Source organism: Carassius carassius, chromosome 32 (genome assembly GCF_963082965.1).
Source record: "Carassius carassius chromosome 32, fCarCar2.1, whole genome shotgun sequence".
In the NCBI taxonomy this organism is placed as follows: domain Eukaryota; kingdom Metazoa; phylum Chordata; class Actinopteri; order Cypriniformes; family Cyprinidae; genus Carassius; species Carassius carassius.
The window spans coordinates 27,772,430-27,796,915 of record NC_081786.1 but is presented as its reverse complement, the minus strand read 5'-3'; the positions used below and the strand labels follow the sequence as shown (position 1 = coordinate 27,796,915).

At 43.8% G+C, this 24,486-nt stretch overlaps 1 protein-coding gene across 1 annotated transcript in view; it reads right to left on the bottom strand.

Moving 5' to 3' along the window:
* LOC132113069 (polypeptide N-acetylgalactosaminyltransferase 16-like) overlaps nt 1-24,486 on the bottom strand; it is a 55,077-nt gene that overhangs the window by 5,310 nt on the left and 25,281 nt on the right. Inside the window, exons 5-12 of the mRNA XM_059520880.1 lie at nt 13,883-13,948; nt 12,872-12,993; nt 4,985-5,072; nt 3,435-3,519; nt 3,097-3,200; nt 1,428-1,554; nt 1,259-1,351; nt 50-133 (exon numbers count right to left, since the gene is read on the bottom strand). Coding sequence (XP_059376863.1) covers nt 50-133; nt 1,259-1,351; nt 1,428-1,554; nt 3,097-3,200; nt 3,435-3,519; nt 4,985-5,072; nt 12,872-12,993; nt 13,883-13,948 — 769 coding nt within the window. The remainder of the gene's footprint in view (nt 1-49; nt 134-1,258; nt 1,352-1,427; nt 1,555-3,096; nt 3,201-3,434; nt 3,520-4,984; nt 5,073-12,871; nt 12,994-13,882; nt 13,949-24,486) is intronic.

The following is a 24,486-nucleotide window of genomic DNA, read 5'->3' as shown; positions in this document are numbered from 1 at the left end:
AGCAGCAGTCCATCAGAGTCCAGAGACACAGTCCAGTGACGTGACTCACTTGAGTTCAGGATACACATTCTCAAGATACCAGTGGAAAGAGTTACAGTTCAGCTTCTGCCTTAGAGCAAGCCGGTCTGCAATACTGTACAGAGAGACAGAGAGAGAAGCGGGTTAAAGGAATACTGCACCCAATAATTAAAGCAAGAGATGTTAATACAATATTCACTGTGTTCTCCATATAATGAGAGCAGGCTGTGACCAGGAGTTCACACAGCTTTGTATTGATCATGGCATTTTGTGAGGAAAATCTATCCAGTCAAAATAAAGAAATATTTAATGGCATATTTAAATTGCATATACAACTGGAATAAATGAGATTTATGGATGATAAATATATAACCTTTTTATTGTGTAGTTAAAACACATACAGTTTATTAGTACTATCACAGAAATGTGACCTGCTTGATTTATGTATGACTGACCAAAATGCATCACATTAAATATATGAGCTTCTTTATTATATAAACTGTGTAATCTAAATAGATGGAAATTTTATATGCAATTCAAATACATCTTTTTTTGTTTGTTTTTTGAGTAAATTGTTATTTGCTGTTTGAGTTCAACCTAGTCTGATGCTTCTTGAGGAGCCAAGATTGTATATGTACTGTACTTGAAGTACTTTTGTGAAGCTTGTTAGTCTGTTTCATTGTACACTCTTAAAAATAAAGGTTCTTTGTGGAACCAAAAATGGTTCGGTCTCACTTTATATTAAGTGGCTAACCTCAAAAAACAAGTACAATGTAGATGTTGTGTTCATAGTCACCTGTTGCTATGGAGGTGGGGTATGGGTAAGGTTAGGGTGGTATGGGTCGGTTTAAGGTGTAAGGGATGGGGAAACAGTGTAATTATAAATGTAATTACATAAACTAATTACAGATGTAATTACATGCAGGTATTTTTTAAAAATATATAAGTACAATGTAAAAGCATGCATGTATACAATAAGTGCATTGCAGAATTAATTTAAACATAAGTACATACAGTAGTGGTTAAGGCCACTTAATTAATATAAAGTGGGCCCAATGGTTCTTCTATGGCATCGCTGTGAAGAACCTTTTAAGCACCTGTATTTTTAAAGAGTGTATGCAGCTGCATGAGCATTCTTCTAAACATCTCCTTTTGTGTTCCACTGATGAAAGAAAGTGATGTACTGAAGAACTGAAGGTCACCGTAACCAGATCTACATAAGGTTTGAGAGACGTCTGACCTCCCGAAGGCCTTGCCCTGCGCTGATGGTCTTGCGGCGTAGTAATACTGTTTATACTCATCCATCCAGACCTCAGCAGCTCTCCGAGTGTTCCTGCAGCATAACAGCCATTCATTCATACACTGCAATGCAAAACATATGATTGCAAGTTACATAAAGGTCAATTTACTTGATGTAGGTAAGTGCGTTGCCCTCTGGGAAGTCATAAGGATGGCGTTTCCGGAAGACGTGGCCCACGCGACTGCAGGGCAGGATCTCAAGACTGCCACCACACATCCACACTCTGAACGACAGCTCTACAGCATCACAACAGGGCAGACAGAAACAATCACATTAATGTGAAGTAAACAGAGACATTAGAAATATTGTTACGATCGTCCTGAAATAGGAAGAGCACTGCGATAAAAAAGCAACACAGGCTTTCCTGCAGATCTTTTTGTCCTAAGCATCACGACATTTTCTTGTTTCCATTCCTGTAGTGTCACGCACACACACTGAAATCTCATTTGTCCAAAAAATAAAAAGAAATTTTAAATTACAAAACTACAATACTAAAGCATTTTCCAACAACACTCTGATTTAGCCAGTAAAGGGCTCTAAACACAGCCTACTGCACACACACACACACACACGTTGTGTTTCCATGTTTGTTGGGACCTTCCATAGGTGTAATATACTGTTTTTATACTGTACAAACTGTATTTTCTGTTTTCACATTAATTAAATTTAAATAAACTTTAGTTCATTCAAGTGATATTTTGTGTGAGCTTGTGTCTGCCAGTCATGGACTTCTATTCTCCTGTTTCTTTTGAGTTTTCCTTATTTGGTCATGTCCCTTTTCTTGTTTAGTTAATTGATTACTCCCCACCTACTTTTGTTCTTCTGATTACTTCCCTTGTCTTTATAAACCCTGTCTCTTAAGTTCAAGATTGTCGGTCCTTAAAATATTGTCATGTAAAGTTAGGTAAAGTTATGTATGTGTTTGTTCTTCGCAGTTGTTATGATTTAAAAACCTCACTTCCTCTGGATCCTTGTGTTGTACCCTCTCCTTCAAGATGTGTATTGTTACAGTGTCATGTTTATTTGTTGTTTTTAAGATAGTTTATACATTTTTATTTAAAGTTTAGGTAAACCAAAAAAATAAACTATGAAAATGTTAAATGTTGCCTTGGCAACTAGCAATTTATTTTTACATTAATTTAATTTCAAGTAAACTTTATTTATTTGGTTTTTTAATTAATTTTATTTTAACTTACATCGGTAATTCGATGCAAAAGTGATAATAAAGTAGTGCTGTCAAACGATTAATTGCATCTAAAATAAAAGTTTCTGTTTACATAATATTTGTGTGTGTACTGTGTATAGTCCTATGTATATTATGTGTATATACAAAAACCTACACATACAGCATATATTCTGAAAATATTTACATGGGTATATTTATATTCATATACTTGGTATCCTATGTAAATATATTTAATATATAAATATAACATATTTTTCTTAAATGTATACATGCATGTGTGTGTATTGATATATACATAATAAATATACACAGTACACACACATATCTATAATTTTGGATGTGATTAATCGTTTGACAGCACTAACACAAAGTATAGTTTTAAACTGTAGATTTAAAAAAAAATCTAAATATAAAAACTTTTGAGGATTTATGATGCTGATGACCATCACAGTCTTGTGAGAAGGGTCCATTAGTGAGGACATCCTCACACTATTCTTTATTCAGCTCGAGCAGTGCTGTATGATCACTGTATGTCTGACACTCAAACACATCACAGCAGAGGAGTAAAATCATGCATCTGAACATCACTTACCAAAGTTCTCCCCACCCCAGATGTCCATGTGAGTGTCGTACTGGCCCAGGTGATTAAACCAGCCTTTCTCCATGACAAAGATTCCTCCAGCAATCACAGGAGTCCTGCCACAGCAGCCGTTAGTATGGACATGTTACACGGTTCAAACGTCTGAGACCAAAATGCTTCTAGTTTTCTAAAAGCTTCTGGGTGCTTGCATTTGTAGGTATTTCAGTGTTACAAATTGGCTTCCATTCGATTAGTTTTTTCTTTGTGTTCAAGATTCTAAAATTTAAATAGGTTTAAATAAGATTCTAGATTTACTATCAGACTTTCGTAATGAAGAGAGAGAGAGAGACCTGATTGGTTGTGTTGGGTCGTTTCTTGCCATTTTCTGTTCTATAGGAATCTGCTCCCATTTGAAGTGTAAACTCCAGTCGAAACCTGACGTCAGAGAGGAAGAAGAAGTGAGGTGGTTACTTCTGGAGCCAACACATGCAGTACATTTGAATCAGTCAGCAATCAGACTAGTGGTTGACTGATATTTATTTTTTTATTTTTTTGATGGCTGATACCATAACGTACATATATGACCCTGGAGTACAAAAGCAGTCTTAAGTCTCTGGGGTATATTTGTAGCAACAGCCAAAAATACATTGTATGGGTCAAAATTATCTTTTTTTTTTTCTTTTTTTTTTATACAAAAAATCATTAGGATATTAATTAAAGATCATGTTCCATGGAGACATTTTGTAAATGTCCTACTGTATAAATATATTAAAATGTAACTTTTGATTAGTAATATGCATTGCTAAGAGCTTAATTTAGACAACTTTAAAGATGATTTTCTCAATATTTCGATTTTTCTGCTCCCTCAGATTCCCGATTTTCAAATAGTTGTATCTCGGCCAAATATTGTCCTCCTCACAAACCTTACATCAATGGAGAGCTTATTCAGCTTTCGGATTATGTATAAATCTCAACTTCCAAAAATGGACTGTTTTTGTGCTCCACGGTCACATATAATATAATTTAAACAACCTGCAAAACAATCGTTTCCATGAAATGTAATTTATTTTACATACTAAGTTGAAATTATTGACTGTAAAAAAAATAAACCTGTAAAAAATGATTTATGCTTTAGTGAGTTTTTGATTCTATAATCCTGATGAATATATATTTTTTATAGTATCATATGTTTTCGTGCAGCTCAAGCAGTAGGTCAACACCAAGGTCATGGGCTCCAATCCCAGCTGAAACAAAATGTAAATGTAAACCTTGAATGCAAAATAAGATGCTTTTTATAAAAGCATCTGCTAAATTCATAATTGTAAACTATATTATTTTTTGCAAATAAAGACATTGTTAAATAAAAGCCAACTGTGCACTGCAAACATATTTTCTCATATAAAGACCAGTTAATACTGATTTTGAGTTCGCTCCTTTAAAGCTCAGAAGATCTAATGCTCATGCTTGTGCTGCTAGTATCAACTCTTTGTCTCCTAATATTCCTTGTTAACAATAAAAATAGATAGAAATGAGTCAAATTCTTACAAACTATATAAGCCAATATAAATAAAACACAAAAAGGTGAAAATTTAGCAAACTAAAATCAAAATGCAAACTAAAAAATATGAAAATAAAAGTTAATTCAAAATACTAATAAATAATCGAATCGTTTATATGTAATATTAAAATAAGACTGGTTCATAATGAGATCCTTTGGTGTCTTGGCAAACCTGACTGAAGTCTGAGAAATCTGTGTGATTATTGGGGATTATTCTTAGCAGAAACATTGAAGACGTTCTCCATTTACTCTAATTGCTTTCTGGCAGAAACAAATATTGTAGTGATTAAATTGACAGCTAAAAGAGTTGATTTAGTATGGTAAAGCAGAGAGATCTCTCACCTCCTCTCAGGTCAGCAGAAGCGGCCAGGTAGGCGAAATTATCCAGACTGATCACATCAATGATGGGACTGACCACACGCGTGTGATCCTGACGGGGAAAACACAAACCACACATGACCACTGGGTAAAAAACTTTGCAAGGATTTGATTTAGTTAGTCATCATTGTGCTTCAGGGCAGCTGAACGCAACAGAGAGTAAGACACAAGCCATGTGACCACCCTACTTTTTAGGATGAAATGCATGAAATTAAAATTTCATTTTATTATTTTCTAAATGCATTTTCATCCATGTTTTGGTAATGTTTAATTAAAAAAACTTAAAAATCAAAAAACATCCAAACAGATTAGACTAAACCAGTACTATAATAGAAACTAAACTCTAATAAAAGAGAGAGAGAGAAGGATTGTGGCAATCAGAAGAGAGAAAGATGTCAAATTTATGGTCACTCCCTCAGCAGCTGTATGTCAAGGCGAGACTGGGACTCAGTTGCAGGTGCTCAAAAAGGTCAGTTTATTAGATAGGTTTTAAATTTCAAAGGACAAAAAATTAAAAATTAAAAAGTTAACAAAAAACTATCCAGGAACAGGGCAGTCTGGAGCAGATCCAAGGAGCCTCCTGGACGAATTCCACTTGGAAATCCACTGATGCAATGCCCAGATAAGCTGACAGGGAGGCGGGGGCGCTGTTGAGGCGGGGAACTGGTGGCGCGCTGCAGCGCGGCGAAGAAGAAGAGTGACGCCGATCGGTGATCGCTAGCATGGAAAGCTGGAGAGTAGCGCTGCCTGAAAGCAGGGGGAAGAGGGAAAAAACAACAAACTAGAGAATGAAAACAAAACGGGCACGATCTCTGTGCAGGCTAAACAGGAGATGTGGACAAAACCACGGTGACACAGAAGCACATGGTAAGGGTAAACAACCACACACACTATTGAAAAACAGACAGATCAGCCCGGGGACGTGACATTACCCCCCTCCCCAGGAGCGCCCCCTGGTGCTCCAGGGAAGGAACCACCACGCTGCCGGTTGAAGTCCTCGATCAGCGACCGATCCAGAATATCCCAAGCCGGGACCCAACTCCTCTGATCCGGACCATATCCCTCCCAGTCCACCAGATACTGAAATCCCCGACCTCGACGTCTGACATCCTGCAACCTCCTGACAGTGAAGGCTGGGGAACCATCCACTAGACGGGGAGGGGGGGGGGGGGGGGGTTAGTAGCAGATGGGTTAAGGCGAGAATGAAACACAGGCTTGACCCAAGAAACATGAAAGACTGGGTGTACCCAACCAAGTATGGGAGGTAACTTGAGCTTTACCGCCACCGGACTCAATACCTTGGTGATCTGATATGGCCCCATGAACCTGGGGGCTAACTTGCGAGAAGCCACCCGGAGAGGAAGGTCCTTGGTTGACAGCCATACTCTCTGACCACATACGTAACGGGGAGCAGGAGTACGGTGACGGTCAGCCGCTGCTTTGGTTCGTCTGAAAACCCGAGCCAAGGTTTCCTCAGCCCTCCTCCAGGTGCGGCGACACCTGCGGACGAAGGCTAAGGCAGACGGAACAGCAGCATCGGGCTCCTGTGAGGGGAACATAGGATGTTGAAAACCAATGGAGCACTGAAATGGAGACATACCTGTGGCCACAGCTGGCAAGGAGTTATGGGCATATTCAATCCAGGATAACTGTTGGCTCCAGGAACTCGGATTATGGGACGTCAGGCAGCGGAGAGCTTGTTCCAGAACCTGGTTTGCCCGCTCGGACTGCCCATTGGTCTGAGGGTGAAAACCTGACGACAGACTCGTAGAGGCCCCGATCTGTCGACAGAACTCCTTCCAGAACCGGGAGACAAACTGTGGCCCCCTATCAGAAACCACGTCCACCGGAAGGCCATGAATCCGGAAGATGTGGTCAACCACCACTTGAGCTGTCTCCTTAGCTAAAGGCAGTTTGGGAAGGGGGATGAAATGGGCTGCTTTAGAAAAGTGATCAACCACCGTCAATACTACGGTGTTACCCCTCGATGGTGGAAGACCAGTGAGAAAGTCAAGGGCTATGTGTGACCAGGGGCGGGAGGGGATGGGTAATGGGTGTAGCAGACCAACAGGAGGCTGATTCGAACTCTTGTTCTGGGCGCAAATTGGGCAGGCAAACACAAACTGCCTGACGTCTTGGGCCATGGATGGCCACCAAAATCGCTGGCGGATAGCAGCCAGAGATCTCCGAACCCCAGGATGACAGACTAACTTGGATGAATGCCCCCACCGGAGGACTTCAGGGCGTAGCACAGCTGGCATGAAGAGCCTACCCTCCGGGCACCCCCTTGGTACCTCTCTCTCTCGTATGGCTTCCAGCACTCTCCTCTCCACGTCCCAGGAGAGGGACCCCACCACAATTTCTTTAGGGACAATGGTTTCAGTTGATGAACCGGTTCTCTTAATATCACTGTAAAGACGGGAGAGGGCATCAGGTTTTACATTCTTGGAGCCTGGGCGATACGAGAGAGAGAAGTTGAACCGGCCAAAGAAGAGTGCCCATCGAGCCTGGCGTGAATTCACCCTCTTGGCCGAACGGACGTATTCCAAATTCTTATAGTCCGTCCAAACAAAGAAGGGCTGCGCTGACCCCTCCAACCAGTGACTCCACTCACCCAAGGCCAGTCTGACCGCCAACAGCTCCCGGTTCCCTACGTCATAATTCCGTTCTGCTGGGCTCAGGCGGTGAGAGTAGTAGGCACAGGGATGTACCTTCCCATCTCTGGGGGATCTCTGAGAAAGGACCGCACCTACTCCAATCTCAGAAACATACACCTCCACAATGAACTGACGTTCAGGGTCTGGAAACGAAAGAACAGGAGCAGAAATGAATCGGGACTTCAGGTCATTTAAGGCCTCCTGAGCCTTCAAATTCCACCTAAACGGTACCTTAGTGGAGGTAAGAGCTGTCAAGGGTGCAGCAACCTGACTAAAGTTTCTGATGAAGTGCCTGTAGAAGTTGGCAAATCCCAGAAACCGCTGAAGCGCCTTGCGTGAGTCTGGAGGTGGCCACTCGGCTACGGCCCTTACCTTAGCGGGATATGCTTTGATTCCCTCCGCCGAAATGATATAGCCCAGGAAGGGAACTGACTTGGAGTGGAAAACGCACTTCTCCGCTTTAACATATAGCTGGTTCTCCAGCAGCCGTTGTAGCACCTGGCGCACGTGTTGGGTATGTACCTGAAGTGAAGGAGAAAAAATGAGAATGTCATCAAGGTACACAAAGACAAACTTGTTAACCATGTCTCGCAACACGTCATTAACCAGGGCCTGGAAGACAGCTGGGGCATTTGTCAGGCCAAAGGGTAGCACCCGGTACTCATAATGTCCCGAAGGAGTGTTGAATGCTGTCTTCCACTCATCCTCCTCTCGAATCCGAACCAGGTGATAAGCATTACGGAGGTCCAACTTACTGAAGACCTTGGCTCCCTGCAAGAGTTCAAAGGCAGACGACATTAAGGGCAGGGGGTACCTATTCTTAATGGTAATGCCATTCAAACCTCTGTAATCAATACAAGGGCACAAGGAGCCATCCTTCTTTTTAACAAAGAAAAATACTGCGCCAACAGGAGACGAGGAGGGATGGATGAGACCGGCATCAAGGGACTCACGAATATATTTGTCCATAGCCTCTCTTTCTGGACCAGACAGGGAATATAACCGACCCCTGGGCGGAGAAGTGCCTGGGAGGAGGTTGATGGCACAATCATAAGGCCGGTGAGGAGGCAGGGACACAGCCCGGGACTTGCTGAAGACCTGCCGCAGATCGCAGTACTCCTCCGGCACCCCGGACAGATCAGCATCATCCACCTGCACAACAGGAAACACAGCACCAGGAAAAGAGGCAGAACCCAAACAAGACTCAAGACAAGACTGCTTCCAAGACAAAACTGAGTTTCTGGCCCAATCCACATGAGGGCCGTGCTGCACCAACCACGGGTGTCCCAGAACCACGGGAGCACTCGGGGAGTCAAGAAGGTACAGCTCGGTTATCTCATGGTGATTGCCAGAAACGATAAGACTTACAGGAGGGTGAGGTGAGTGATGGTGGTGATAGGGGAATCATCAAGAGACCGAACAGAGATAGGAGTAGAGAGGGGAATGGCAGGAATTCCCCACTGCTTGGCCAGTGCCGTCTCCATGAAACTGCCACCAGCCCCAGAATCCACCAGGGCCGAACAGGATTGAGTAGAACCTCCGAACTGGACACCCACGGGAAGTAGTGTGCGGAAAGAGTGGGGGAAATTAAGAGGAGATGTGCCCACCAGGATCCCCCTGGTTACTGATGGGCCCTGGCTTTTAGCGGGCATTTCCCGACGAAGTGCCCGGCCCTCCCACAGTAGAGACATAAGCCCCGGGTGAGTCTCTCTTGCTTCTACTGGGGAGTGAGACGCAGACGTGAGACGCAGACGAAGTTCCTGGAGCTGGGCAGTCACCTCCGACAACTTGGCATTAAGGAACTCAACCTCCCGGGACGTGGATGTTAACTGGGAGGCATGCTGGCCCAAGAGAATGCCCTGCTGGGTGACAGCTGATCTGAGGGGATCTGCACCTGCTGAGTCCATGGTGGTCAGATCGTTCTGTCAAGGCGAGACTGGGACTCAGTTGCAGGTGCTCAAAAAGGTCAGTTTATTAGATAGGTTTTAAATTTCAAAGGACAAAAAATAAAAAATAAAAAAGTTAACAAAAAACTATCCAGGAACAGGGCAGTCTGGAGCAGATCCAAGGAGCCTCCTGGACGAATTCCACTTGGAAATCCACTGATGCAATGCCCAGATAAGCTAACAGGGAGGCGGGGAACTGGTGGCGCGCTGCGGCGCGGCGAAGAAGAAGAGTGACGCCGATCGGTGATCGCTAGCACGGAAAGCTGGAGAGTAGCGCTGCCTGAAAGCAGGGGGAAGAGGGAAAAAACAACAAACTAGAGAATGAAAACAAAACGGGCACGATCTCTGTGCAGGCTAAACAGGAGATGTGGACAAAACTGAGACATGGACGAGAACACGACGATCTGACAACAGACAGCACACATGAGGAGACTAAATAGAGAAGGAGTGATTATCATGATGCAGAGCAGGTGATGGTGACCAATAACAAGATAATAATGAAACAAGAGGGCGGAGACGGGCACCACGGTGACACAGAAGCACATGGTAAGGGTAAACAACCACACACACTATTGAAAAACAGACAGATCAGCTCGGGGACGTGACACTGTATTTCATTGCCAAGGTAATATAACATAAAGTACAGTGTTATAAACTCAAACACAATATAAAAAAAAAGAAAAAGTCTAGAAATGCATAATCTGACTGTGTAAAGGCTCTGTGGATCTGCAGCCTTCCCTGATGCAGAGCTGTGGTGTGTTCTTTGCTACATTGCTCGCTGCATGTAGTACATATATTTGTGCACACATAAAACTATTTTACCAGCATGTAAGCATGAGTATGTCGGGGAAGTTTATATTACAACTGCATAAGAAAATCACATGTTTTCAATTATAGCTGGCTCTGGATGCAAACACGCTGAACTCTGTGCTCACAGCTGGAGTATGTGTGCGGGGAAGCCCAGAAATCCATCTGTAACACCACACCTACAGCAGATTCATCAGGACACTCCATCAGAAAGAGCATGTGGCTTGACAGCTTCTTTTCAGAAAACACAGTACTGTGAGTTTACCATGGTTCTGTGACGGCATCAAACAGTACTGGTACTGAATGATTACAGCTTGGCATTTACATGCGTCAAAGAACACCATCATATTAGCATGACACATGGTAACAAAAAAAAAACAACAACAGGGAACTAAAACATAGTATTACCATGATACCACGTCCAAACTGGATGAGTGAACCTAATAATAAAAAAAATCTAAAATCAAAAGGTTTCTGTCCTGCTCTTATTGTAAAAGTTTAATAAGAAAATTAAAAAAAATTAAAAGTAAAAAAATGTTGTATTTTTATTATTATTTAAATGGATGCATACTGTTCCATACTGCTATTGTAATAGAAGAAGAAGAAGAAAAAACACGGGAAAAAGGTAAAGAAAAAAATTGTAAATCTTAATTCTGATATTTAACAAAACTTGTTTTGTTGTGCATTTAATAACTGTATTTTTTGTGTTCTGAATTAGGGATGAAACTAGTGGTCATCTAATATTACGTCATCCAGAATTCAGAATTCATCCTAAAAACATGAAGCTGTAACTTGATCATCTCAGTATTTACAACTAATTTGAACTTTTTACAAATCTGCTGTTCAAAAATACAGATCCATTAAAAAAAATTCAATTGAAAGTGTCATAATTCAAATGTTCAGGCTTCAGACACTGATATTCTTGATAAGTGTTGTTTGAGGAGAGACTGTGTGGGTTTCTTCCAGTGTGTATCATTAGATTTAGTACAGTGCTCAGATTATTAAAAGCATAAAAAATAATGACATGAGTCAAAAATGAAAAAAAAAACAGGAGCATTCATGGACATTAAAAACGTTTTACACCATATTTTAGAAAGTGTCGAAACTGCTTTCCAATGCTCAAGTGTCTTGATTTTACATTTGATAAAACTACATTTTCATATTTACATCTGAAGAAAGTGTGGCCAAAGAAAAAGTCCACCCTCATGTCTTCAACAATCAGCAGATTTGAGCAATCATCCAGAATCCCTGCCTGCAGCACAAACAAGGTTTACTGAGAAACACAAGGCTCTTGGCTCCAGAACAAAGCTCGTATGCTGCAGAAAAGTGGTTGAGGAGATGATGATGATGATAATCGCTCTTGATGATTTAGGATGAGAGAGGCTACATGGTGCAGCTGTGAGAAGACAAACGACCGTCCTCTCGCTCTGATTCTGGGAAAATCTCCCTCTGAAGAACCAGACTGGACTCATTCATGACTCATTACTGACTCTCCACACTCACCATGTTAAAGCAGCGTCAGCGCTCGCACACAGAGACCAGCTATAGATCAAACTCTACAATTACCTGCTGCAAATTCATCTGTCCCTAGACACAAGCTAGATGTAACATGGACAGGTTGCAAGGCATGCATCATCCTCTAAAACCATGAATACAACTTATCAAGGTAAAAGCAAATATGACCTGGACTACAATAAACACAGGTTCACACAGTGAGAAGAGCACAATGTTTTTTGTGTTGTCAGAGAATGAAAAATCACTTAAAAATTAGAAATGCTTATTCTTCCAAAACGTCAACCATTTTGCGTAATCTAGATTTAGGACATTTGTCTTTCATTTGTACAGTAAACACTTGTAGAAGTGATTGCGTCAGCACGGGACGTCCAATGTCAAGTCTGAGTCGAGAAGCGCTGCTCTGAAACAGACATGATCGATGTTCGAAGTATTCATACACAGCTGTGTACTGCTGATGCTCCCACACAAAGGGAGAGAGAGAGACTTTAAAATGTTTGGAAAATGGCTAGATGTCCTAATATAAATATAAAAATATAAATATTGGCCTCTGACACTAATTAGACTAACTTGTCACTGTGTCAGGCTCGGTTCCATGTTTTGTGTTCTGCTCCCTAATCGTTCCATGTCCTGGTTTTCCTTCCTTGCCCTTATTTGGCTTTTCCTGCTCCTGTCCCCATTTAGTTCTAATTGTTTCAGGTATTTCTTCTTATTAGTTATCCTCCTCCTAGTTCTAGCCTGTTCTGTTCTTCCTCGTCTGGTTTTGTTTCAGCATCATTACTCCAGTCTTTATAGTGTCACATGATAAATGTGAACATTTCAAATAGAGAGCAAGTATTTGAAAGGGTTGTGTATTGGAACACTTTTCCTTCTGATCGAACGTCTCTGTTAATAATGCGGTTGTGTTTGGCAGGCTGGTGAGGTGTTACCTCTCTGACTCTCTGGATCATGGGCTGCAGCCAGTCTGTGTTGACCTCACAGTGACTGTCCAGGAAGGTGAGGACGGAGGCCGACGCCGCAGACGCCCCTCTGACACGAGAGCGGATCAGACCTGAGCAACACCAGCACACGCTCATTACACACAACACCAGATCATACATGCACTGAGTGCACAACTTCATCTGTATGTTAATGCACTAAAGCTGATCAACTTAACCTTATCCAAAACCCATTTAAAAGTTTGGGGTCAATCAGAGTCAATGTTTTAGTTGTTGTTTAATGTTAATTTTTTTGTAAAGTCTCTTCTGCTCACCAAGGCTGCAATTATTTGATAAAAAACTTTTATGTTTTTACAACTTAAGTGTTTCTATTTGAATATCTATTAAAATGTCATTTATTTCTGTGATGCGCAGCTGTATTTTCAGCATCATTCCTCCAGTCTTCAGTGTCACATGATCTTCAGAAATCTGAATAATATGATGATTTACTGCTCAAGAAAAATTTCTGATTATTATCAATGTTGAAAGCATGTATTTATTTCTTTTTGTGGAAACCATGAAACATTTATTTTCAAGACTCTCTGATGAATAGAAAATTTAAAAGAACAACACTTATTTGAAATATAAATATTTAGTGTCACCTTTGATAAATTTAATCTTTAGTGAATTATTTATTTTTTTCTCACTGACCCAAAACTTTGGACAAAAGTGTGAGGATTTAAACTTTGCAGTCTTTAATATGCCCTGACAGAATTTATAGTTTTATGTGAATTATTCCTGATGGAGGATGTCATTCTCATGTTCTCAAATATATTACATTTATGCCAACCAAACTGCTTTTTCTAGCTTAAGTTAGGTAGCTCTTTAAAAGTAACAATGGCAGATCACCACTTTTTACTAAAAATATTGCAAATTCAAATGCAAAACTATGCATTTATTATCACATTCAACCTGTTTATTGTTAGTATATGAATGTATCTCCACTCCTCATATCACACGTACCTTCTCGACGCTCATTTCTCAGACAGCGCACCTTTGGGATCTGAGAGAGAAGTCGACAGTTTTCAGCTACAGAGACACACAGAGAGAGACGTCAGATTTCCCAGAATGCACCAGTGTGATACAAGTACAAGATAAACAGTTCATGAATGAAGCAAACACACACACACACACACACACACAAAGGGAAGCGTGTCCGCAGCTGAGCTTTGAGGAGGAAAGATTAATTACGCTGACAAATCAGGTAAATCTAGACCTCAGGAATCCAGAACCAGAACTGCTTGAGTTTGTAATGCAATGATTTTCATTATGTTCATTATCTGCTTTCTTCTGCTGATGTGAAAATCAACCGCAGCAGTTTGCAGCTTCAACTGAACGTGATTATAGACAAGACACAGACACAGACAAAAGCACAAAAACAATACTGAGTACTATAACAATTGAAAAGAACTGTTTTTGACTTCAAGTTTATTTTACAGTAATGATTGCAGCATCTGTACTTTTCTCTCTCTAGTCTATTACAATGATGAATGATGAACGCTGCATCATTTGAAATTGGTGACAAAATGATTGTAAAAAACGTACTCGGTTACTAAACGTAACCTCGGTTCTCTCTAGAAGAGCGAACGAGTACTGCGTCTTAGCTAAGACGCTACGGGAAAAGTCTCTTCACGAAATACTGAAGCAGAAAATTATCCTTAATTTTGTATTTTTGTAAAGCGCATTTGCAGCAGTACACAGCCATAGGCGAGACGGCTCGTTCGCTCATTGGCTTGTTCTGCAGCAACTGCACAGCCTATCGAGCACAGGCTGATGCAACATCAGACCAATAAGCCACTTTCTTGCCACTTCCCGCCGAAACGGGTGTGGCCCAACTTATAAAAGGAGCTCGAAAAGGCTGACTCACCTGATTTATTTAATCGCCGAAGCGAACCAGAGTGAATCGTACGCACGGCAGAGAACGCAGTACTCGTTTGCTCTTCTAGAGAGAACCGAGGTTACGTTTAGTAACCGAGTACGTTCTCTTATGAGAGCTCTCTCGTACTGCGTCTTAGCTAAGACGCTACGGGAACCCAATGTAAAACGCCGTGCGCACAGGGATCACACACCAATAAACCTGAAGCAATGCCCAGGATTTACAGTGCACAGTCACCTGAGGGACTCACAGAGAGTCCAGGACAGGAAGGGGGGAAGCCCTCCGTCCCATATCTAGCAATATCCGTAGATGCGGCAACATGACATCACACATCCGAGGCAAGGCCTGACCAATGTGGCAATGCGGGTCTTACGCAATACTGCCCATATAACAGTCGGCAGCGCATAACGCTCACGAACTCAGAGTTCCCCTCAGGGCCCTGATTCCACTATACCGACAGCAGCCTTGCTTGCAAGGCGGGAACCTCCAGGTTATAGAACCTGATAAATGTAGACGGCGAGGCCCAACCTGCCGCCATACATATATCCTGCAAGGAGATCCCAGTAGACCACGCCCACGACGAGGCGACGCCCCTTGTGGAGTGTGCCCTGATGCCCATCGGGCACTGAAGGCCCCTGGAAGCGTAAGCTAATGCTATGGCGTCAACTATCCATCTGGATAGAGTCTGTCTCGAAACAGCCATTCCCTTGGAACGTCCACCGAACGAGACAAACAGCTGCTACGTCTGCCGAAAGGCAGCAGAGCGAGACACATAAGCTCTTAAAACCCTGACAGGGCAAAGAAGATTCAAGTCTCTATCCTCTCCTGACACCGGCAGGGCAGACAGGGCAATAACCTGAGCCCGAAACGGCGTGTTGAGGGATTTCGGCACATAACCGTGCCTAGGTTTGAGTATGACCTTTGGGTCATTAGGCCCAAACTCCAAGCACGACTGGCTCACCGAGAGCGCGTGCAGATCACCCACACGCTTCACTGAAGCGAGAGCCAACAAGAATACTGTCTTGAACGACAGATGCTGAAGGCTAACTGATTGGATAGGCTCAAAAGGGGGACCCTTCATGGCCTCCAAAACCGCCGCGAGGTCCCACATAGGGACTGACGGAGGCCTGGGAGGATTCAGCCTCCTAGCTCCTCTAAGGAAGCGGATGACCAAATCGTTCCTCCCTATTGACTGACCGAGCGCTGTTTCAGAAAACGCTGCGATGGCCGCCACATAAACCTTGAGCGTGGATGGGGCTCGCTGCTTCCGGCTTTGCTACCGTTCGGACGTTCTAGCTTACTGCTCTGCGCTTTGCTTCTTATTTCTGTACTTTTCTCTGATTTTTCTAAGATTTTTCTAAGATTTCTACATCAGCAGATCAGCACAATGCTCAAAAAAACAGATTTTTTTGGCACAAACGCTAAAACTAAAACTCTTTGGGACTGGAATAATACTACAAAAAGAAAACTTTGCCTCCCACTGCCAGCATCTTACATTCCAGAGAGGGGAAAACAACTGCCTACATTCAAACAGAAGAGAGAAAAAATGCCTCCTGTTGGATCTACTTGTTGCATGAACTGCTGCAAACTTCTACAAAGGATTGTGATTCTTGAAACAAAGTTACTTGCTGGAACTCCAAAACAGACGGAACACTTAGCAGATCGTCATCATGGACCCACTCAGCATACAGCCGGTGAGCCCCATGAATCTTCTGAATCTCAACAGTTTATACCAAGTGTAGAGGAACAAGCCGAAACAAACACAAACAGGGAGCGAGACCCAAAGGAAAACGAAATATCAGATTGTCACGAGTTTCTCATATTGCTGCCGTAGCTTCCTCTACCCCAGATTCGACTATGACAAGGCTTGTGAATACTGGCATTCAACCACCCCCTATACATCTTGAGAACAGATTTGAAGCATTAATGAATGTGGGTGAGGAATCCCCAAATGTATTTAAAGATGGATCTGATCAGCCAGCAGCTAACATCGCTACTAACAGGCGCTCAAGGACGAGCAGACAGCGGCTTTCAGCTCAGAGCGCAGCCGAGCCAAAGACTCTGATAGTGGGTGACTCTGTTATCAGAAACATCCGTAGCAGGACTACAACAACATGCTGCCTTCCTCAAGCAACGGTCTCTGATGTGAACAAGGAACTTCAGAACATTCTGATGAAGCACAAGACTGCAAATCGAATCATCATCCATGTGGGAAAGAATGATATTCGGAAAGAGCAGTCAGAACTCCTTAAGAAGGACTTCAGTGAACTCTTTGAAACACTTCGAAGACTCAAAGTTCAGTCGTTCATCAGTGGACCACTCCCAGCAAGGGGAACATGGCTACAAAGATCTTGTAATATAAAAGGAGTGAATTTCATCGACAACTTCAATCTTTTCTGGGGCCATAGACAATTGTTTAAACCGGATGGCCTCCACCCAAACAAACTTGGTGCTAGAGTGTTTATAATATCTACTTTTCCCTCCGTCATCCTTCAGCAGAGTGTGTCAATCCATTCAACACACACACACCGGGTCCGAGTCATCATGTGGTTGACATATCCCACAAGGACACTGATAACACCACACAGCCAAAACAAACACTGCTCATGGACACTATCCCGACTGAGCCCTGCCCACAGACTGACTGTGATGTATCAAAACAGCTACAATATTCAGCACCCAGGGATTACTTTCTGGAAAACAGCCAGGGAAGCCAGGACAACATATCACAGCCACCGGAAGAACCAGAGACACAGCCCATCTCACCAGACACATTATCACTTTCTCCAGCATCTCCACTTCTGTGCTTCTCACAGAAAATGGAGGAATTGGTGTATGCTGGGACTAAACTCTCTCACTCATTTGCTGCAAGCCCGCAGATATCACAAAAAAACGGCAGGCCCCAAAACCACCAAAGCCTGTGGTCCCTGCTCCTGCAGGAGCTCTTCGACCACTGCCACAACGCCAGGGCCCAAACCCTCTATCTGCTGAAGGTGAACCAAAAACAACTGATAGCAGCTCTCAGTGATATGTGTTGGGTCCCCGCTATAATAACAGCAACATTCACAAATGCCTACTGAACAAGCGGGAACCCAGTGTGCCTGTAGCTTTCTCTATTTCAGTTTTATCACGTGATAGAAAGTCTAAGGCCATCTCAAGCCGAAGGGCAAACTCATCTAATCTGCGGCCTATTATGCATCAAACTAAAATTGATGTAAAGACACAAAGCACAGCCATCAAGTTAGCATCTTTAAACATTCGCTCACTAAAAAATAAATCATTTCTAATCAATGACTTTATAACCACAAACAATCTGGATTTTATGTTTCTAAACGAAACATGGCTTGAAGACAGCTGCAATGCAACAGTTCTTAATGAAGCAGCCCCTCCTAACTTCACTTACATGAGTGTCTGCAGGACTGTTAGGAGAGGTGGGGGTGTAGCTGCTATATTTAAAGATGTCTATCAATGCAAGCAAGTGTCATTTGGTCAGTACTTGTCTTTTGAATATCTAGGGATTGTGCTGAAAGGTGCTCCACGCATTCTCTTTATTATTATTTACAGGCCTCCAAAATACTCTCCAGCCTTTGTTGAAGAGGTCACAGAAATGTTATCAATGATTTCCTCAGAGTTTGACTGTTTTGCTATTGCAGGGGATTTTAATATTCACATAGATAATTCAGAAAACAAAACTACAAAAGAAATGTTAATGGTTCTAAACACTTTTGACTTGACTCAGCATGTGCATGGACCCACACACAAAGGTGGACACACTCTAGACTTAATCATCAGTAGGGGTCTAAACATTTCATCCATTGTTATTAAGGACATAGGACTATCTGATCATTTCTGTATTTTCTTTGAAATTTTGTTGTCTGCTACAACTGAATCTAGATCGGTCTCTGTCAGAAGGAGATGTATTAACGAGAACACAAGTGTACTATTTATGGAGGCTATATCTTTAACACCAAGCATTTCTGCAGACTCTGTTGATACTCTCCTTGATTCATTCAACTCAAAAGTTAAGAATGTTATTGATGATATTGCTCCAATAATAATCAGAAAGAAAACAAACAGACAGAAATCAGTTTGGAGAAGATCAACAGCAGTTCAGACTATGAAAAGACAATGCAGAAAAGCAGAGCGGATGTGGAGGAAGACGAAACTTGAAATTCACTATAGCCTCTACAAAGACAGCCTTCATGCTTTTAATTTGAAACTAGCCACAGCTAGACAGAATTTCTTGTCAAACCTTATAAACAGTAACTTAAATAACACTCGTACTCTTTTTGCCACTGTTGAGAGACTGACAAACCCCCCAAGTCAGATTCCCAGTGAAATGCTCTCAGACAGCAAATGCAATGAGTTTGCATCCTTCTTTTCTGAGAAGATCATCAATATCAGGAAGGCGATTAGCACATCCTCAAATAATGCAGAGGTCAGACAGATTAGGCCACAATATAAAAAAGATACTATGTCGATTTTTGAAGCAATTGATAGCAAAATTCTGGAAGACATAGTGCAGCACCTAAAATCGTCAACCTGCTATCTTGACACACTTCCCACATCTTTTTTCAAAAATGTGTTTAACTGCTTAGAAGCAGATCTTTTAGAAGTGATGAACGCCTCACTTCTTTCTGGGACATTTCCAAACTCCTTAAAAAATGCAGTTGTTAAGCCCCTCCTGAAAAAGAGCAATCTTGATAACACCATTTTGAGCAATTTTAGACCAATATCTAATCTTCCTTTTATAGGTAAAATTATAGAAAAGGTAGTTTTTAATCAGCTGAACAAATACTTACACTCAAATGGATACGTGGACAATTTTCAATCTGGTTTCCGACCGCATCACAGCACAGAGACAGCACTCATTAAGATAATAAATTATATTCGCTTAAATTGTGACTCTGGCAAAATATCGGTGCTGGTATTGCTAGATCTCAGTGCTGCGTTTGACACTGTCGATCATAACTGGAAAACTGGGTCGGGCTTTCTGGGATGGTACTCAAATGGTTCAGGTCATACTTAGAAGGGAGAGGTTATTATGTGAGTCTAGGAGAGCATAAGTCTAATTGGACGTCCATGACATGCGGAGTCCCACAAGGGTCAATTCTTGCACCGCTCTTGTTTAGCCTGTATATGCTTCCCCTAAGTCAAATAATGAGAAAGAACCAAATTGCCTATCACAGCTATGCTGATGATACCCAGATTTACCTAGCCTTATCTCCAAATGACTACAGCCCAATTTACTCCCTCTGCCAATGCATTGATGAAATTAATAGTTGGATGTGCCAGAACTTTCTTCAGTTAAACAAGGAAAAAACTGAAGTCATTGCATTTGGAAACAAAGACGAAGTGTTCAAGGTGAATGCATACCTTAACTCTAGGGGTCAAACAACTAAAAATCAAGTCAGGAATCTTGGTGTGATTCTGGAGACAGACCTTAGTTTCAACAGTCATGTCAAAGCAGTAACTAAATCAGCATACTATCATTTAAAAAACATTGCAAGAATTAGATCTTTTGTTTCCAGCCAAGACTTGGAGAAACTTGTTCATGCCTTCATCACCAGCAGGGTGGACTATTGTAATGGGCTCCTCACCGGCCTTCCCAAAAAGACCATTAGACAGCTGCAGCTCATCCAGAACGCTGCTGCCAGGATTCTGACTAGAACCAGAAAATATGAGCATATCACACCAGTCCTCAGGTCCTTACACTGGCTTCCAGTTACATTTAGGATTGATTTTAAAGTACTTTTACTCGTATATAAGTCACTATATGACCTAGGACCGAAATATATTGCAGATATGCTCACTGAATATAAACCTAACAGAGCACTCAGATCATTAGGATCGAGTCAGTTAGAAATACCAAGGGTTCACACAAAACAAGGGGAGTCCTCTTTTAGTTACTATGCCGCCCGCAGTTGGAATCAGCCTCCAGAAGAGATCAAATGTGCTAAAACACTGGTCACATTTAAATCTAGACTTAAAACTCATCTGTTTAGCTGTGCATTTATTGAATGAGCACTGTGCAATGTCCGAACTGATTGCAATATATATTTTCACTGTTTTTTTATTTATTTAATTGTATGTAAAATCATTTTCTTACTGTTTTAAATTAATTTTAAATAAGTACAGTTTTAATAATTTTAAAAGTTTTAAAATTGCTTTTTTTATTCTTGTTATTATTTTTCTTCATTACTATTTTACTTTCTTTTATGTAAAGCACTTTGAATTACCATTGTGTACGAAATGTGCTATATAAATAAACTTGCCTTGCCTTGCCTTATCCAACAGCTCATGTAGGAAGGAGAGAACCTCCATCACCTCACAACCAAGGGGTGAACATCCTCGAGCTGCGCACCAGCTGGAGAACACCGACCACTTCGAGGCATACAGACGTCGTGTCGACGGAGATCTAGCCTGAGTGATGGTATTTAGCACTCCCACTGCGAGATCAGCAGGTAACCGTTGGGCGCCCACACATGGAGGGACCACAACTCCGGTTGAGGGTGCCAAATCGAACCCCTGGCCTGCGAGAGGAGGTCTCTCCTCAACGGTGCTGGCCACGAGGCGACATCTGCTAACTGCATCAAATCTGGGAACCATGGTTGGTTCTTCCAAAGAGGTGCTACCAGCAGTATTGAACATCTCGTTTCTCTCACCCGTTCTATCACCTGCTGAAGGAGGGAGACGGGAGGGAAAGCATAAAGCGGGCAGCACGGCCATTTCCGTGACAGCGCGCTTTCGTTCTTGGAAAAGAACACGGGGCAGTGAGCGTTTTCGTGGGACGCGAATAGGTCCACCTCTGCCCTGCCAAATCTCTCCCACAACAGCCGGACTGTTTGCGGGTGTAGAGACCATTCGCCCGTGGGAACATTGCCTCTTGACAGCCTGTCTGGACCCAGATTCTGTAGCCCAGGCAAATGCACTGCCCTCAGCGAACGCACGTTGCGCTGAGCCCAAACCAGGAGGCGTTCCGCCAGCCTGTTCAGGTTTCGGGACCCGAGACCGCCCTGGCGATTTATGTAGGACACCACAGACATGTTGTCCGAATGGACTAAGACATGGTGGTCCTTGATTTGGGGACAAAAGCGCATCAACGCGTTCTCCACTGCCAGCATTTCCAGACAGTTGATATGATGGAGCTTTTCCTGTTCTGACAACAGGCCAAAGGACGGTCTGCCCTTGAGCAGCGCTCCCCATCCCGAAGTGGAGGCGTCCGTCGACACCATCTTCACATTTGGGGAAGTCCCCAGGCTTACACCTGATCGGTACGAGCCGTTTGCTGTCCAGGGTGTCAGAGCTGTGACACAGCTCTGATTGACCTTAAGACGTAGCCAGCCAGACGCCCACGCTCTGCGCGGCACCCGCGCCTTCAGCCAGAGCTGCAGGGGGCGCATGCGGAGCAGGCCCAGCTGCAGAGCCGGAGATGCTGAGGCCATGAGGCCCAGCATCTTCTGACAGTGTTTGAGCGACACGTTCGCGCCGCAGTGGAAAGATCTCGCTGCGCGCTCAATGCCCAATGCGCGCTGTGGTGACAGCCGCGCCGTCATGGAACACGAGTTCAGAACTATACCCAAAAACAGAATCGTCTGACTGGGGTTCAGCGAACTCTTCGCCCAATTGACACTGAGACCGAGCTTCTCGAGGTGATCGAGTAAAACGGCCCTGTGCTCCACAAGCTCCGCTCGTGATCGAGCCAGAACCAGCCAGTCGTCCAAATAATTCAGCACTCACATGCCTCTGAGTCTGAGAGGAGCGAGCGCTGCATCCATGCACCTCGAAAACGTACGAGGAGCTACGGACAAGCCGAACGGCAGGAATGTAAACTGGTATGCCTGGCCCTCGAAGGCGAATCTCAAATATCGCCTGTGGTTTGACACTATCTGTATTTGAAAATACGCATCCTTCAGATCTATTGACATGAACCAGTCCCCTCTGCGAATCTGCGCGAGGAGCTTCCTGGTCGTAAGCATTTTGAAACTGCGTTTCATCAATGCCTTGTTCAGCTGTCTTAGATCCAATATGGGCTTGAGACACCCGTCTCTCTTGGGCACCAGAAAGTATCTGCTGTACAGCCCCCCCTCGCTTTGAGCTTGAGACACAGGCTCTACAGCCCCTTTGCTCAACTTCGGGCCGTTTTGATATTTCGGCCCGAAGTATGTGTGCTACTTCTGTTTTGACCACTAAAAAGCGCGGAGGGCGTCGAAAAAACTGTAGCGAGTAGCCTCTCTTTATAATGCCTAGCACCCAATCCGAAACCCCTGGAAGCGCTGACCATGCATCTGCATGAATGGCTAAGGGCTGGATGCGAAGCGCGCTTTGTTGACTGGGCAACGGCGGCGCTTGGGTGTGCTGCGCATTTGAGGCGGGGAGCACGCTGATCACAGCGGGCAGATCGCTCCTCCTCGACCCCGTCCCGGCGCTTAACCGACTGGGGAAAGGCTGAGCAGGTCCCGTGGGACTCGTTATGTCTGCGAGTAACTGTGGGCTGCATGTGTGCACATTTACCACTTTCAACTCGCTGTCTGCCTGTGCAGAGCGTACGTGCACGGGCCTCGTTTTTACAGAAGCCACACGCCGTATGTGACATAGTGTATGTGGGCAATTGGGAGTGGGCACGTTTACTATGCGGCGCGCTCGACCGATCTGTGTCGATCTTATGTGCGCGAGCCCTGTGTGCAGGGCTGTGCTTACATGTGGAGATGGGCACTGAGGAGTGGGCATCGTCACTGCATTTATATCACCATCGGCCGTGGCCGGACGAGTGTGTACGGGTTTCGTTTTTACAGAAACCACATGACGCGTGTGACATAGTAATTGTTGGCACTGAGGGGTGGGCACGTTTACTATGCAGTGCGCGCGATCGACTTGAGTCGCTTTTATGGGCGCGGGCCCTGTGTGCAAGGCTGTGCTTACATGTGGAGATGGGCACTGAGGAGTGGGCATCGTCACTACATTTATAGCACCATCGGCCGTGGCCCGAACACCAGAAATAACACTCTTTTCGTGAAACATCTGGGTAGCCGTGATAACGGCTTTTGTGTGCAGGCAAGCGGGCACTCGTGCAGGCTTGCGCATTGCAGAAGATGCTGAGGCAGTCACAATCCTTGGAACTGCAACAGCGGCGCGCTTGGGTGAGAGCTCGGCCGCAGCGGAACTCGTACACCGGCGCTTTCCTAGCAGTGCTAGGATGTTTTCGGGGCTTCTGGCTTCACCGCAATCCTCTGCCGCGGCTCCCGCGGCGCGGGGCGACGGCTTGAAGAGCGAGAACGGGGTCCCGAGCTGCGTTGCTGACGCTATCGCGATGACGCAGCTGGAGGCAGTGGGCGTGACTGAGAGCTCTGTGGGGCCGGTCTAGAGCGGCTAGTTGCAGAACCGGAGGGCTTCGGCAAGAAGTGCTTGAACGCCTGCGAAGCTTTCTGGTCCTCGGCGAATCTCTCCACAAACTCGTTGACAGATGATCCGAAGAGGCCAGTAGGAGTCAGCGGCGCGTCGAGGAACGCAGCGCGCTCAGACTCCTTGATGTCAGAAAGCGTCAGCCACAAATGCCTCTCAGCCACCGTAGCGGAAGCCATAACCCGTCCCATGGCCTGTGCAGCGGACTTAGCAGCGTGGAGGGAGAGATCCGAAGCACTCCTCAGATCCGCGAGACAGATTGCTTCAGGTCCCATCTCATCCAGCTTGC